The sequence below is a fragment of the Hyperolius riggenbachi genome, chromosome 5, assembly GCF_040937935.1.
Source record: "Hyperolius riggenbachi isolate aHypRig1 chromosome 5, aHypRig1.pri, whole genome shotgun sequence".
NCBI lineage: Eukaryota > Metazoa > Chordata > Amphibia > Anura > Hyperoliidae > Hyperolius > Hyperolius riggenbachi.
In genome coordinates this window covers 184,813,754-184,828,101 of record NC_090650.1, presented here as the reverse complement: position 1 = coordinate 184,828,101, position 14,348 = coordinate 184,813,754, and the positions used below count along the sequence as shown (strand labels likewise).

The window sequence follows — 14,348 nt, the reverse complement described above, 5'->3', positions numbered from 1 at the left end:
AATCCCCTCTCCTCCTCCCTCCTCCCCTCTGCCTCTGAAATCAATGGCTAGTAACACCTCCTCCTGCCCAGACTGAGCTTCCATGAGCCCTTGCTACTGCCAAGGCTCTCTGAAAATCTGTGGGTCTGGCTTTTTTAGTTTATAGCGAATTAGAGTATTACAACAAAAACAAAAAAGTATTTGGCTTGAGGAATGCCCTATAAACAATAGGAAAGGAACACAATTATGCAATGTGTAAAAGTTCACCTCGGATCCACTTTAACCCCACTTGTTTCGGGTCCAATCTCCCCACCTGCAATTACAGTGGTTGCCTTCGTGGTAACTGGCACTGTTCTAACATACTTCACTATTTATTCCTCCTTTTGCATGTTTAACCATGAAGTTGTTATACAGTTTTAGACAGTGTCAGATTATTACAATGAAGACAATAGGTCTCATGGCAAAATCGGAGATAAGGTGAGGAATTTGTGGGGTCCAGAAGTGGACTCTTTTCCAAACATTTTCCAGCTTGGAACATGACCACATCAGATGCACCATGGTACTCGAAATCTCTCCACAACACCTGCATTTGTCTGAGGCTTTATCTTTTTCTTTTTTTTCACTTTCTCGTGTTTTTCATTTTGTCTTTTTCTGGTCTCATTTTATTTTTTGTTCTCCATTTTTTTTTTAACTTGTTTTCCTTCTGTCCCTTTTCTTAGTTTTTCACTTTTCACTTTTTCTCATCTCCCTTCTCTTCCATCCCCTGTCTCCCCCCCCCCCCTTTTTTTTTTGTTCTTACCACCTTTGATCCTCTTGTTCTTCCTACTCTTTGTTCCCTTCCTCATTCTTTTTTCATCTCCCTCCTTCCTCACCATAATTTTATTTTCTATCTTTTGTTTTGACCTGTCTGTCCATCCATCTGTGCTTCCTTCCATAATTAATACAACCCATTCTCATAACAAATTTCCTTCTATGAGGAAGTTGATCTTTGATTATGAAAAGCAGCAAGATATTTACAAATTTAATATGTGAATGACCACAAACTGCCCGCATTATGATGTTTGTATATACTCGTATTGATTTGTAATGCTCCAGATTATTTGCCCGATTGTATAAATGGCTGTGTGTGTTATTCAATATTCATGTTTATTATTTGTTCAAATTTTGTGACTGTGTATTGAAACCGTGCATGTACAGTATGTGTTTATTATTTTGTTGTTTTATAGAGTTTTACAATCATGCCACACACTTATATATTTTAGAATTTGTATTTTATTGTTATGTATACTGTAGTTGTAGCATGATCTTATTGATTTTTACATCTAAAAAAACACTAATTTTTAAAATATTTTGGTTTATGATCACTTGATAAGCTTAACTACTTCCGTACTAGCAGTCTCTGTCGCCTTAAAGTACCCCTGACCTTGTTTTTTAATGAAATGTTTTTATTGCTTGATTTTTTTTGCTGTGCTGGGATAAAACTCAAAGAACTATCCTCCCCCATTGGCGCCTCCCCCTTGTCCCCCGCTCTGCTCAGCTGTGAATCAGAGCTCGAGGATGGGCAGGGAGGAAGTGTTGGTAATTCCTCCTCTCTGCCTTTCATCAGGAACATCCTCTCCTCTCTCCGCTATTAGTTCCTATCTGCACTGTGTGCGGTCTTAAGGTAAGTTAGCTCAGAACAATAGTGTACTAATAGCTGTATTAGTACACTATCGTTCTGAGATAAATTACCTCAATATCTCACTCAACGCAACTCCCCAGTGCGCTGTACCGATAGGAAGTAATAGCGGTGAGAGGAGGGGACGTTCCTGATGACTGGCGGAGAGGATGAAGTACTGACACTTCCTCCCAGCCCATCCTCGATGTTCTGCTCAAGTTAAAGATTTTGGCGGAGTAGAGCGGTGGTGGGGGGTTGGGAGGGGGCGCTAAAGGGGGAGGAAGGCACTGTGATTTATGTCAGTGTAGAAAATAAAGCACTAAACATATTATGTTCTTTTTTTCAACATTGAAACTTTTATTAAAGGAAAGGTTCAGGGAGGGTGGAGGAAAAATAAAAATCAATTTCCACTTACCTGGGGCTTCCTCCAGCCCGTGGCAGGCAGGAGGTGCCCTCGCCGCCGCTCCGCAGGCTCCCGGTGGTCTCCGGTGGCCGACCCGACCTGGCCAGGCCGGCTGCCAGGTCGGGCTCTTCTGCGCTCCAAGTCCTGGTACTTCTGCGTCCCACGCCGGCGCTCTGACGTCATCGGACGTCCGCCGGGCTGTACTGCGCATGCGCAGAACTACTGCGCATGCGCAGTACAGCCCGGCGGACGTCCGATGACTTTGTTGTAGAATATAATATGTTTAAATTCCGGCGGACTTGGAGCGCAGAAGAGCCCGACCTGGCAGCCGGCCTGGCCAGGTCGGGTCGGCCACCAGAGACCACCGGGAGCCTGCGGAGCGGCGGCGAGGGCACCTCCTGCCTGCCACGGGCTGGAGGAAGCCCCAGGTAAGTGGAAATTGATTTTTATTTTTCCTCCACCCTCCCTGAACCTTCCCTTTAAAGAACAAAGTGTACATACAAATTATGACGATATACAGAGTCATTGGTATCCGTCTCCATAAAACATGTAAGCGAAATACAGGTTAGAATATAAAATTTTAAATTTAAACATATTATATTCTACAACAAAGTCAGAATTTTTTTAAGGACCAGAAACTGCTGGTACCGCAAGCACTTACTGGTGATTCGCTGCACAGACCCATCGTTCCCAATGGTCAAACCGCTCTCCCTTCGCTGCAGGTCCCTCTCTCTGCCATCCCTATGACGGCAGAGCTCTGTGTGCCAGTCAGGAGCCGCTGTCATTGGTCCCTGACCCTGTCCACCAATGTAAACCAATGGGATTGGCTCACAGTGATGACAGGGTCAGGAGCCAATGAAATCCGCTCCTGATTGGCTCACAGAGCTCTGCCGTCAATACTGACAGCAGTGCGAGTGAGTTGCCGGGGGGGAAGAGTGGTGATTGGCGGGAGTGGTGTGATGGCGATGTTGAAGTCTACGTCCTGTCAGAGACGCGCAGCCGCACGCACGACGTAGAATTCAACCACGCTGGTCCAGAAGCAGTTAAAATTGCAGAGTAGCCTTCTTAATAGGGATTTTCACATATTTAAGAATAATTTTAATGTTCTTTTTCAACAGACTTACATATCCCCAAACGCTGCAATATTTCCGATAGAACAGGACAATCCTCAAGCAATGTTTAACAACATGAGAATTTATGGAACCTGCATAATTGCCATAATGGCTATAGTAGTGTTCGTTGGTGTGAAGTATGTAAACAAACTTGCATTAGTATTCCTTGCCTGCGTGATCCTGTCTATTATGGCCATATATGCTGGAGTAATCAAATCTGCATTTGATCCACCAGATTTTCCGTAAGTAATAAGTTCCTATTCCATATTATAATCAATTCATAGACATTTTGGCCATTAAAGATTATTATCAGATTACATGTATCAGAACCCATATCATTTATTTAAATAAATCCACTCTAGTCTAGGGGCAGTTCACTAATAACCCTTTAACAAGATCAGGTCAGTTGGGTCTCGTGATTGGCAGATGTCTAACAGACACATGTGTTAATTGCTGATCAGCTACTACGTATTGATTAATGGTTGTAGACGATCATATTTTAAATAATTTTTCCCCATGCAATAGTCATCATGTTGGACTATGCTGTACAGTGTACATCCTGCAACATGTATGCATGCCTTGATCAGCGGAATGAGGGTGGTGCCCTGGGTGTGTGCGTGTTGCTCAGTTAGAGGCGGAAGTCGCAGAGCTAAATAAGCATCTCGCAACACTGAGACGCATACACAACATGGAGAAGAGCTTGGATCTCACGATCCAGACACTGGATGGAACCGTTGAAGATGAGGAGGGTGGAGTACAGCCGGACCAAGAAGCAGAGGCAGCCGCTAGTTGGGTCACAGTTAGAAGGGGTAGGGGAAAAAGTGGCAGGGAGGCTAGTCCCAAGTTGTCCCTCACTAATAAGTATGCTTGTTTGCGTAATATTGGGGAGAATGATTCAGGAGTAGCAATGCTGCAGCAGGATGTGCTCCTTAGCAACCAAGGGGCAGACTGCTGCAAAGAGAAAGGGAATAGGAGTGCAGCTAAGGCTAGACAGGTACTGGTGGTAGGGGATTCAATTATTAGGCGCACAGTTAGGGTAATCTGTCGAAGAAACCGTGAATGCCGTACAGTCTGTTGCCTCCCGGGTGCTCGGGTTCGGCATGTAGCGGAAAGAATTGACAGATTACTGGGTGGAGCTGGGGAAGACCCGGCTGTCATGGTACACATTGGCACCAATGACAAAGTTAGTGGGAGATGGAAGGTCCTCAAAAATGATTTTCAGGTACTTGGAGATAAACTTAAAGCAAGGACCTCCAAGGTGGTGTTTTCTGAAATACTGCCAGTGCCACGTGCTACATCTGAGAGACAGAGGGAGCTTAGGGAGTTAAATAAGTGGCTGAGAAATTGGTGTAGGAAGGAGGGGTTTGGGTTCCTGGAGAACTGGGCAGACTTTGCAGTCGGCTACAGGTTCTAAAGCAGGGATGGGCTGCACCTTAATGGGGAGGGTGCAGCTGCATTGGGGGAGAAGATGGCTAAATGGTTGGAGGAGATTTTAAACTAGGATCTGGGGGGGGGGGGGGGGGGCGGGAGGATAAAGTCTCAATACGTAGACAAGATGAGGTAAAAAGACAGTGGGAACCTAACCTTATGGGGGGTGGAGAGGGGGTGGGGACAGTGTAAAGATTAAGAAGGTTGGTAAAAATTCAAGTAGCCCATTTCATGTTAACAAAATTGGTAAATGTGGTGGTAAAAATATAAAGTGCATGGTAACCAATGCTCGGAGCCTTGCAAATAAAATAGACGAACTAGAGTTCATTCTGAATGACAAAGGCTATGACATTGTGGGAATAACCGAGACATGGATGGATGAAAGCCATGACTGGATAGCTAATTTAAAAGGATACAAGGTGTTTAGGAGGTATAGAACAGAGAAAAAAGGTGGAGGGGTTTGTCTCTTTGTTAAGAATTCTTATACAGCTGTCCTCAATGATGAGATGGAGGAAGATTGCGAAGATGTGGAGTCCGTTTGGGTAAATATTCATGGTGGAAATAAAAGTTGCCAATTGCTTATTGGGGTATGCTACAGGCCACCTCTTATTAATGAAGCTGCAGAACTGCGATTACTACAGCAGATTGAAAAAGCTGCAAGTAAAAATGAGGTCATAATTATGGGCGACTTCAACTTTCCAGACATTGACTGGAGTATTGAGGCTACCCATTCTGGTAAAAGCAGCAGATTTCTGGCAGCACTACAGGACAATTACTTGACTCAAATGGTAACTGAACCAACTGGGGGAATGCGTTACTGGATTTGATCATTTCTAATAGACCAGATAATGTATCAAATGTGCAGGTTCAAGAACATTTGGGAAATAGTGATCACAACATGATAACGTTTGATCTGGTGACTGATAGGCCACGGGGCAGCGGGACCACTAAAACTATGAATTTTAGAAAAGCAAAGTTCAATCAAATTAGGCAGGCACTAAGTTTGGTGAACTGGGATAATGTACTACAAGGGGAAGACACTGAAGGGAAATGGCAAGCTTTTAAACTTATACTCAATCAATATTGTAGTATGTATATCCCATATGGAAACAAAATATCTAGGAATAAAAAAAGGCCTCTATGGATGAATAGAAAGGTTAAAGATAAAATGAAGAGGAAAAAGAATGCCTATAAGGTCTTAAAACAGGAGGGGACCGAGGCTGCACTAATCAATTATAAGGAGTGCAATAAAAATTGTAAAAAAGAAATTAGGCAGGCAAAGATTGAAGCTGAAAAACAAATCGCTAAGGATATCAAATCTAACCCAAAAAAGTTTTACAAGTACATTAACTCTAAAAAAAGAAAGGTTGACTGTATAGGACTCCTAAAGGATGAGGGTGGGAACTCAATGGTGGATGACCAAGGTAAGGCAGAGTTATTAAATGCTTTCTTTGCTTCTGTCTTCACAAAAGAAACAGCACTGTTGCAAACTACAGAGGCGGAAGAGTCTCAATCTTCTAACTGTAATATTAAATACTTAACGCAGGAAGAAGTAAGGGCAAGAATAAATAAATTAAAAATAGACAAGGCACCTGGCCCGGATGGCATGCATCCTCGGGTCCTAAGGGAATTAAGTTCAGTTATAGATAAACCCCTTTATCTTATCTTTTGTGACTCTCTTGCAACTGGCAGAGTCCCAGTGGATTGGCGTACAGCCCACGTTTTCCCATTATTTAAGAAGGGCAAAAAATCATATCCAGGAAATTATAGACCTGTAAGCTTAACATCAGTTGTATGCAAACTATTTGAGGGGTTACTAAGAGATACTATACATGACTTCATAGTAGAAAATAATCTTATTTCTCAGCATCAACATGGGTTTACTAAAGACAGGTCCTGTTTGACTAACATGCTCAGCTTTTATGAGGTAGTGAATGCTAATATGGATATTGAGAATGCTGTGGATGTGATATACTTGGACTTTGCAAAGGCCTTCGATACTGTTCCCCACAAAAGTCTGGTGCAAAAGTTGAGGATGCTAGGACTGGAGAAGAGTGTGTTCATGGATAGGGAACTGGCTAATGGACAGAAAACAAAGAGTTGTGGTCAATGGATCGTACTCAAAATGGGAGACTGTTAGCAGTGGGGTCCCACAGGGGTCTGTTCTGGGTCCAGTGCTCTTCAATTTATTTATTAATGACCTAGTAGATGCAGTAGTGAGCAATGTTGCTATTTTTGCAGATTATACAAAATTGTGCAGAATCATCAACTCTCAGGAAGATAGTGTCATATTGCAACAGGATCTGGATAGGATGGCTATATGGGCACATACATGGCAGATGAAATTCAATGTTGACAAATGTAAAGTCATGCATTTTGGACATACTAATGGTCTAGCACCATACAAAATAAATGGGATACAGTTGGGGACATCAAACTTGGAGAAGGACTTAGGAGTACTCATTGACAACAAGTTAAATAATCATACTCAATGCCAAGCAGCTGCAGCTAAAGCTTACAAAATTTTGAGATGCATTAAAAGGGAAATAAAAACTCGAGATGCTAGCATAATATTGCCCTTGTTTAACTCTCTAGTAAGGCCACATCTGGAATATGGAATTCAGTTCTGGGCACCACATTACAAAAAAGATATTGCAGTTTTAGAGCAGGTGCAGAGACGAGCAACAAAATTGATACGTGGGATGGAAGGTCTCACTTATCAAGAAAGGTTAGATAAACTGGGTTTATTTAGTCTAGAGAAAAGACGCCTTAGAGGAGATCTAATTAACATGTATAAATACATCAGAGGGCAATATAATAGCTTGGCGGATGAGCTTTTTGTCCCTAGGCCTTTTTAAAGGACTAGAGGACATGATCTGCGCATGGAGGAAAAACGTTTTAGCCATTTATTTAGGAAAGGGTTCTTTACAGTAAGAGTGATTAAGATGTGGAATGCATTGCCACAGGAAGTCGTTATGGCAAACTCTATACCTGCATTTAAAGGGGGCTTAGGTGCTTTCCTTGCGTTGAAAGACATCCATGGCTACAATTACTAGGTAATGCCTAATGATGTTGATCCAGGGATTTTATCTGATTGCCATCTGGAGTCTGGAAGGAATTTTTCCCTTTAGGGGCTAATTGGACCATGCCTTGTAAGGGTTTTTTCGCCTTCCTCTGGATCAACAGGGATATGTGAGGGATCAGGCTGGGGTTGTACTTTATACTGGTTGAACTCGATGGACGTATGTCTTTTTTCAACCAAAATAACTATGTAACTATGTAACTATAGACAATTGGCTGCAACCATCGGTCATTTGGGTGCAGGGGTTATTAGGATAGGCATTAGGTGGGAGGGGGTTAAAGTTAGGCACTAATGTGGGGTTAGGGTTAGGCATGGTGGAGTGGAGTGGATTCTTTTTTTAGGCACTAACTGGAATGGGGGGGAACCAGGGCTAGGCATTAGGTAGGGGGGGGGGGAGGTTTAGGTTTAGGAACCTATGGGAGGGTTTGGTATCAGGTGTGGGTGGTTAGGGTTAGGCATCTTCAGTGAAGTCCTCAAGTGAGAGTGGGTGCTGGGTACTCCATAGTAAAATGTTAGTACTAGTGTTACCACCCATCACTCAACTTATGCCACAGTGCCGCAATACATAATCCCTTTAACAACATCCTTGGCACTAAATGAAACCACTTGCATCACTCTACCAGGCTTTAAAAAAATATTTGCTTCAGTTAAGTATAGAAAAATCATGAAATGGAATGCGATACATGACAAGCTTTGATGCTCAATAAAACGACTACCAACAAAAGACATAGAGGGTCCCCAAAAGGATCCTAAATGCCAATCATGCATTACCCCTCATGCACACCACCTATAAGTTCAAGAAAGCTAACCAGCCTATCTATGTTAAACCCAACAGCATGTTGTCAATTTCAAACACACTCCCCCTAGTTGACGGTGTTCTAATTTGCTGCCTAGTAGCCACCAGGTTGTGACCTCAGGGATTGCTAGTAGAAAGTCAGAACTTTCAAGTCAAGTTTGGATTGTCAGACAAGATTGGACAACCTGGAATTTAATATGAATAGGTAGGCCTTAGAACACCAGATTAGGCTAATCTAGGCTGAATGAGCAATCAGCACTGTGTGCTGACTGAGGGAGGCAGGATGGGCATCCTGGTACAAATTGTAGAATGCCACGCATGTGCAAACATGTCTGTTTAGTTCTGCGCATGCATAAAGCCTGATGCTGTGATATGCAAACCTGCCATGCATCTGGCCATAGTCATAAGACCACAGGGAGATGTACATACATGAGAAAAAGCCATTGCCTTGACAGGCACAAGGATGGGGAGTAGGACACTCGCACATACAAGGCATCTAGTAAATAATGGTGAAAAATAGAAAAAAAAAACATTCACACTGCAGCATAAACCCTGAAAATTAGAGAGTAGTGACATATGACCGCACTGGATCCGGGCTGTAGCCTCAGTGTGCTTTTGTCAGAAAATCATATTATTATTATTATTATAATAATAATAATAATAAAAAATCATATTAATGTAGAGAAATTATCCCCATCTTGCTTTAGGTTGATTATCGATGTTTCAAAATGTTCTGCAGATTATTTGAGTGAATTTCAAGATTTTATGATTATAAGCAGTGTTATTCTTTAATCAGAGTTAAATTGTTGGTTAGAGTAACCCTTAGTGTCATTTTCTGCAGTAAGCTTTTTGTTCCCTGTACAAGGTTATGTTTATATTACGATAGTGCTGGAGAAATGTTCTGACTACTCAGTTCTGGCTGTAATGCCTGCTTAGCAAGGCTTGCCCATCAGAGACATGCACCGCAAATACTAAGCCTGCTATATGCTAATATAGAGATCATGTATAGTGATCATATTTATTAAAGGAAACAAGAGGTTTGCAGCACTCCAAGCTCTTTTATTGAGCAGATAAGTAAATATACAGAGCAAGCTTTCGGACAATCCCTGTCCTTTGTCAAGCTAATTCAAACAGTGAAACATCAAGGTATTTAAGCACACAGCAGGAAGTGACATCACATCAATCAAGCATAATTAAGCATAATCAGAAACACAAAATTAACCCTATGGGTATCAAGAAATGAAAATAAACAGTAGATATTCACACAATCCTGCAGCTTTCCCTTGCATAATGATGAGTCCATATTCAATCCCTTCTTTCCCTTTCATAATAATCGATCATATCAGTTCAACCTGTAATCAAAGAAACAAGTGTAAGTCAAAATCACGATTAAGACCTGTGGGAAAAAGCGTATTCAGTTCATTTATCCAGAAAACCTCTTTTTTCTTTAATGCCAGTATGCGGTCGCCCCCCTCTCTGGGGCCTTGGTACATGATCTATCACCATAAATCTGAGATCTTCACCGCTATGACCCTTTTCTTTACAGTGTCGGGGGATGGGCAAGTCCACAGTAATCGTTCTCACAGTAGTCCTATGCTGAGAAATCCTGTTTCTCACTATTTGGGTCGTTTCCCCCACATAGAGAAGACCGCAGGGACAACGAATAATATAAATGGCAAATTTTGTTTGACACGTCAAAAATTGACGTATCCTGTACTTCTTTGTCCCTGCGGAATTCTCAAAAGTGGTACCCTTCAGGATATGTGTGCATTCAGAGCACGACAAACAAGGGAAACATCCCGTATGTCTAGGAATCGGTGCCAAACCCATTGTCGGTAATTTAACGTCAGCCCTCATTATCCTACTACCAATTGTGGGATTCCTGCGAAATGCTTGCAATGGAGGGGCAAAAAACTCTTCAATGTGTGGATAAGCATTGGTAAGTAAGTGCCAATGTTTTTTTAGGACAGCAAAGACCCTGTGTGAAAAGGAATGATATTGACAGACAAATGGAAGGCGTTTAGTAGTGGATCTTCTAACTGTGGATCTGTCTCTACACTGAGCAATAAAATCAGGTGGATACCCACGTTCAATGAACCTCCGACACATCTCCTCCTTCCTGCTCACAGCCAGCTCCACAGGGCCGACAATACGATCGACCCTGTCCAGCTGGCTGCGAACAACGGAACCGAAGACCCTAGGATGGTGGTAGCTATCAAACCTCAGAAGCTGGTTTCGATCTGTGGGCTTGATATACAAATCAGACCAAAAAACATTATTCGAAAAATGTATAGTAGTGTCCAAAAAAGGAACCTGTGACCGATGATGAACAATATTAAATGTAATTGAATCATGTATACCATTGAGAAAATCATGAAAAGCCATAAGGGAACCAATGTCGCCCCGCCAGATCGCAAATATATCGTCAATGTAGCGCCACCACGCCAAACAATGCGTGGAAAACGCCACATTGGGAAAAATAGAGGAAACCTCTAACTTGTTCATGAACGCGCCTGCGAATGACGGGGCGACATTGGATCCCATGGCAGTCCCCCTACGTTGGAGGTAGAACGTATCCTGAAAACGAAAATAGTTATTTTCAAGCACAAAATGAAAAAGTTCTTCAAAGAACCCTAATTGTTGATCATCATAAATATCACTCTCACGTATTAATTCCATGGCAGCTTGAATGCCTTCCCCTTGGGGTATAGAAGTGTACAAACTATCTATCTCTCAGCTCCTGACCTGTCCTCACTACTATCCAGAGTCCCCGACTGTCTACGTGCCATTTCTGCATTCATGTCCTCCCGCTTCCTCAAACTCAACATGACTAAAACGGAAATTGTGATTTTTCCACCATTGCTATCTACACCCCCACCAATTGCAACCATAACGGTAGACAACACCCCAATAACCTCAACCACTAAGGCCCGCTGCTTGGGGGTTATACTTGACTCAGAGCTCTCCTTTAAACCTCACATTGCCTCTTTAACCACCACCTGCTATTTCCAGCTCAAAAATCTATTCCGTATCCGTCCCTTCCTCACACAAGAGGCCACCAAAATGCTTGTTCATGCCTTAATCATCTCCCGCCTAGACTACTGCAACACCCTGCTCTGTGGCCTACCAAAAAACAGGCTAGCTCCTCTCCAATCCCTTCTAAATGCAGCGGCCCGCCTCATTCACCTTTCCACACGCTCTTCCGATGCAGCCCCACTGTGCCGTTCTCTCCACTGGTTACCCATTACCCAGAGGATCGAGTTCAAACTCCTGACTCTAACATACAAAGCCCTCCACGAGTTGTCTCCTCCATACATCTCCTCACTAATCTCAAGATATTGTCCCTCCCGCAACCTTCGCTCCTCCCAAGAAATTCTCCTGGCCTCTAAGCTGATCACCTCCTCTCATGCTCGCATCCAGGACTTTACACGAGCATCAGCCCTTATCTGGAACTCTCTTCCACAGCCTGTACGTCATGCTCCAAACCTGGACATCTTCAAACGCACTCTTAAAACACACCTTTTCAGACAAGCTTATAACATTCTATAGCCCTTTATTTACTTATTTGTCACAATGTAATCAGAGGCAAAGAATCACTGCCTCATCCATCCTCCACCCCCTTACCTAGTGTGTCCCCCACTACCCATTAGATTGTAAGCTCGCAAGGGCAGGGTCATCCTCCTAATGTTTACTGTTTTTGTAACAATATTTGTGCTGCTTGGAACTCTGCTGTATATTTGTTAGTTGTATCTATGTTCCCCTTGTCGTCTTATTGTGCTTTGTAAAGCGCTGCGGAATATGTTGGCGCTATATAAATAAAAAAATAATAATAATAATAATAAACTGGATATGTCCCAAGTTACCAAAATTATTTCACTAGACATGCCCACATCCACTGTTGAAAGTTTACCCAAAAAGTCACTAGTGTCTTTCACATATGCCTTTGTCCCTTTAACCAAAGGGTTAAGTACTTTGTCCAACATAGTGGCTATAGGTACAAAAATGGATCCTGTACCTGCCACTATGGGCCTACCAGGGGGTGCAAACATATTTTTGTGCACTTTTGGAAGTGTATATAACACAAGAGTACGTGGGTGTGCTACCATCAAATAATTATGCAAATCCTTGGCAATGACATCTCTCTTCAAAGCATCATCTAAAATAGCTTTACTCTTTTTCTGTAAGGCAAAGATTGGATCTAGTGTCAACTTCTTATATACCCCCTCATCCGAGAGTTGTTGTAAGATTTCTTTCTTATAGTACTCTGAATCTAGTATAACTGTAGCCCCGCCCTTATCGGCCGGTTTCACAGTAATGTCATTTCTCTGTGACAGTTCCCTCAAAGCTTCTCTTTCCAAGGATGTCAAGTTATGTGGAGAATGATCCACAGGTTTAGTTGAAATAAACTGTGTTATGTCCCGATCCACTTTATTTATAAACATTTCAACTGCAGGATAAATGGCTGGGGGAATAAACCTGGATCATTCTCCACATAACTTGCACCCCCTGGTAGGCCCATAGTGGCAGGTACAGGATCCATTTTTGTACCTATAGCCACTATGTTGGACAAAGTACTTAACCCTTTGGTTAAAGGGACAAAGGCATATGTGAAAGACACTAGTGACTTTTTGGGTAAACTTTCAACAGTGGATGTGGGCATGTCTAGTGAAATAATTTTGGTAACTTGGGACATATCCAGTTTGTACACTTCTATACCCCAAGGGGAAGGCATTCAAGCTGCCATGGAATTAATACGTGAGAGTGATATTTATGATGATCAACAATTAGGGTTCTTTGAAGAACTTTTTCATTTTGTGCTTGAAAATAACTATTTTCGTTTTCAGGATACGTTCTACCTCTAACGTAGGGGGACTGCCATGGGATCCAATGTCGCCCCGTCATTCGCAGGCGCGTTCATGAACAAGTTAGAGGTTTCCTCTATTTTTCCCAATGTGGCGTTTTCCACGCATTGTTTGGCGTGGTGGCGCTACATTGACAATATATTTGCGATCTGGCGGGGCGACATTGGTTCCCTTATGGCTTTTCATGATTTTCTCAATGGTATACATGATTCAATTACATTTAATATTGTTCATCATCGGTCACAGGTTCCTTTTTTGGACACTACTATACATTTTTCGAATAATGTTTTTTGGTCTGATTTGTATATCAAGCCCACAGATCGAAACCAGCTTCTGAGGTTTGATAGCTACCACCATCCTAGGGTCTTCGGTTCCGTTGTTCGCAGCCAGCTGGACAGGGTCGATCGTATTGTCGGCCCTGTGGAGCTGGCTGTGAGCAGGAAGGAGGAGATGTGTCGGAGGTTCATTGAACGTGGGTATCCACCTGATTTTATTGCTCAGTGTAGAGACAGATCCACAGTTAGAAGATCCACTACTAAACGCCTTCCATTTGTCTGTCAATATCATTCCTTTTCACACAGGGTCTTTGCTGTCCTAAAAAAACATTGGCACTTACTTACCAATGCTTATCCACACATTGAAGAGTTTTTTGCCCCTCCATTGCAAGCATTTCGCAGGAATCCCACAATTGGTAGTAGGATAGTGAGGGCTGACGTTAAATTACCGACAATGGGTTTGGCACCGATTCCTAGACATACAGGATGTTTCCCTTGTTTGTCGTGCTCTGAATGCACACATATCCTGAAGGGTACCACTTTTGAGAATTCCGCAGGGACAAAGAAGTACAGGATACGTCAATTTTTGACGTGTCAAACAAAATTTGCCATTTATATTATTCGTTGTCCCTGCGGTCTTCTCTATGTGGGGGAAACGACCCAAATAGTGAGAAACAGGATTTCTCAGCATAGGACTACTGTGAGAACGAGTACTGTGGACTTGCCCATCCCCCGACACTGTAAAGAAAAGGGT

General features: G+C 42.6%; 1 protein-coding gene across 5 annotated transcripts in view; it reads left to right on the top strand.

Annotated features, from left to right (window-relative positions):
* Positions 1 to 14,348, top strand: part of SLC12A7 (solute carrier family 12 member 7) — a 715,067-nt gene that overhangs the window by 320,666 nt on the left and 380,053 nt on the right. For all 5 annotated transcript variants that reach the window (XM_068236473.1, XM_068236472.1, XM_068236469.1 and 2 more), the window contains one exon: positions 3,158 to 3,393. In XM_068236473.1, coding sequence (XP_068092574.1) covers positions 3,158 to 3,393 — 236 coding nt within the window. The remainder of the gene's footprint in view (positions 1 to 3,157; positions 3,394 to 14,348) is intronic.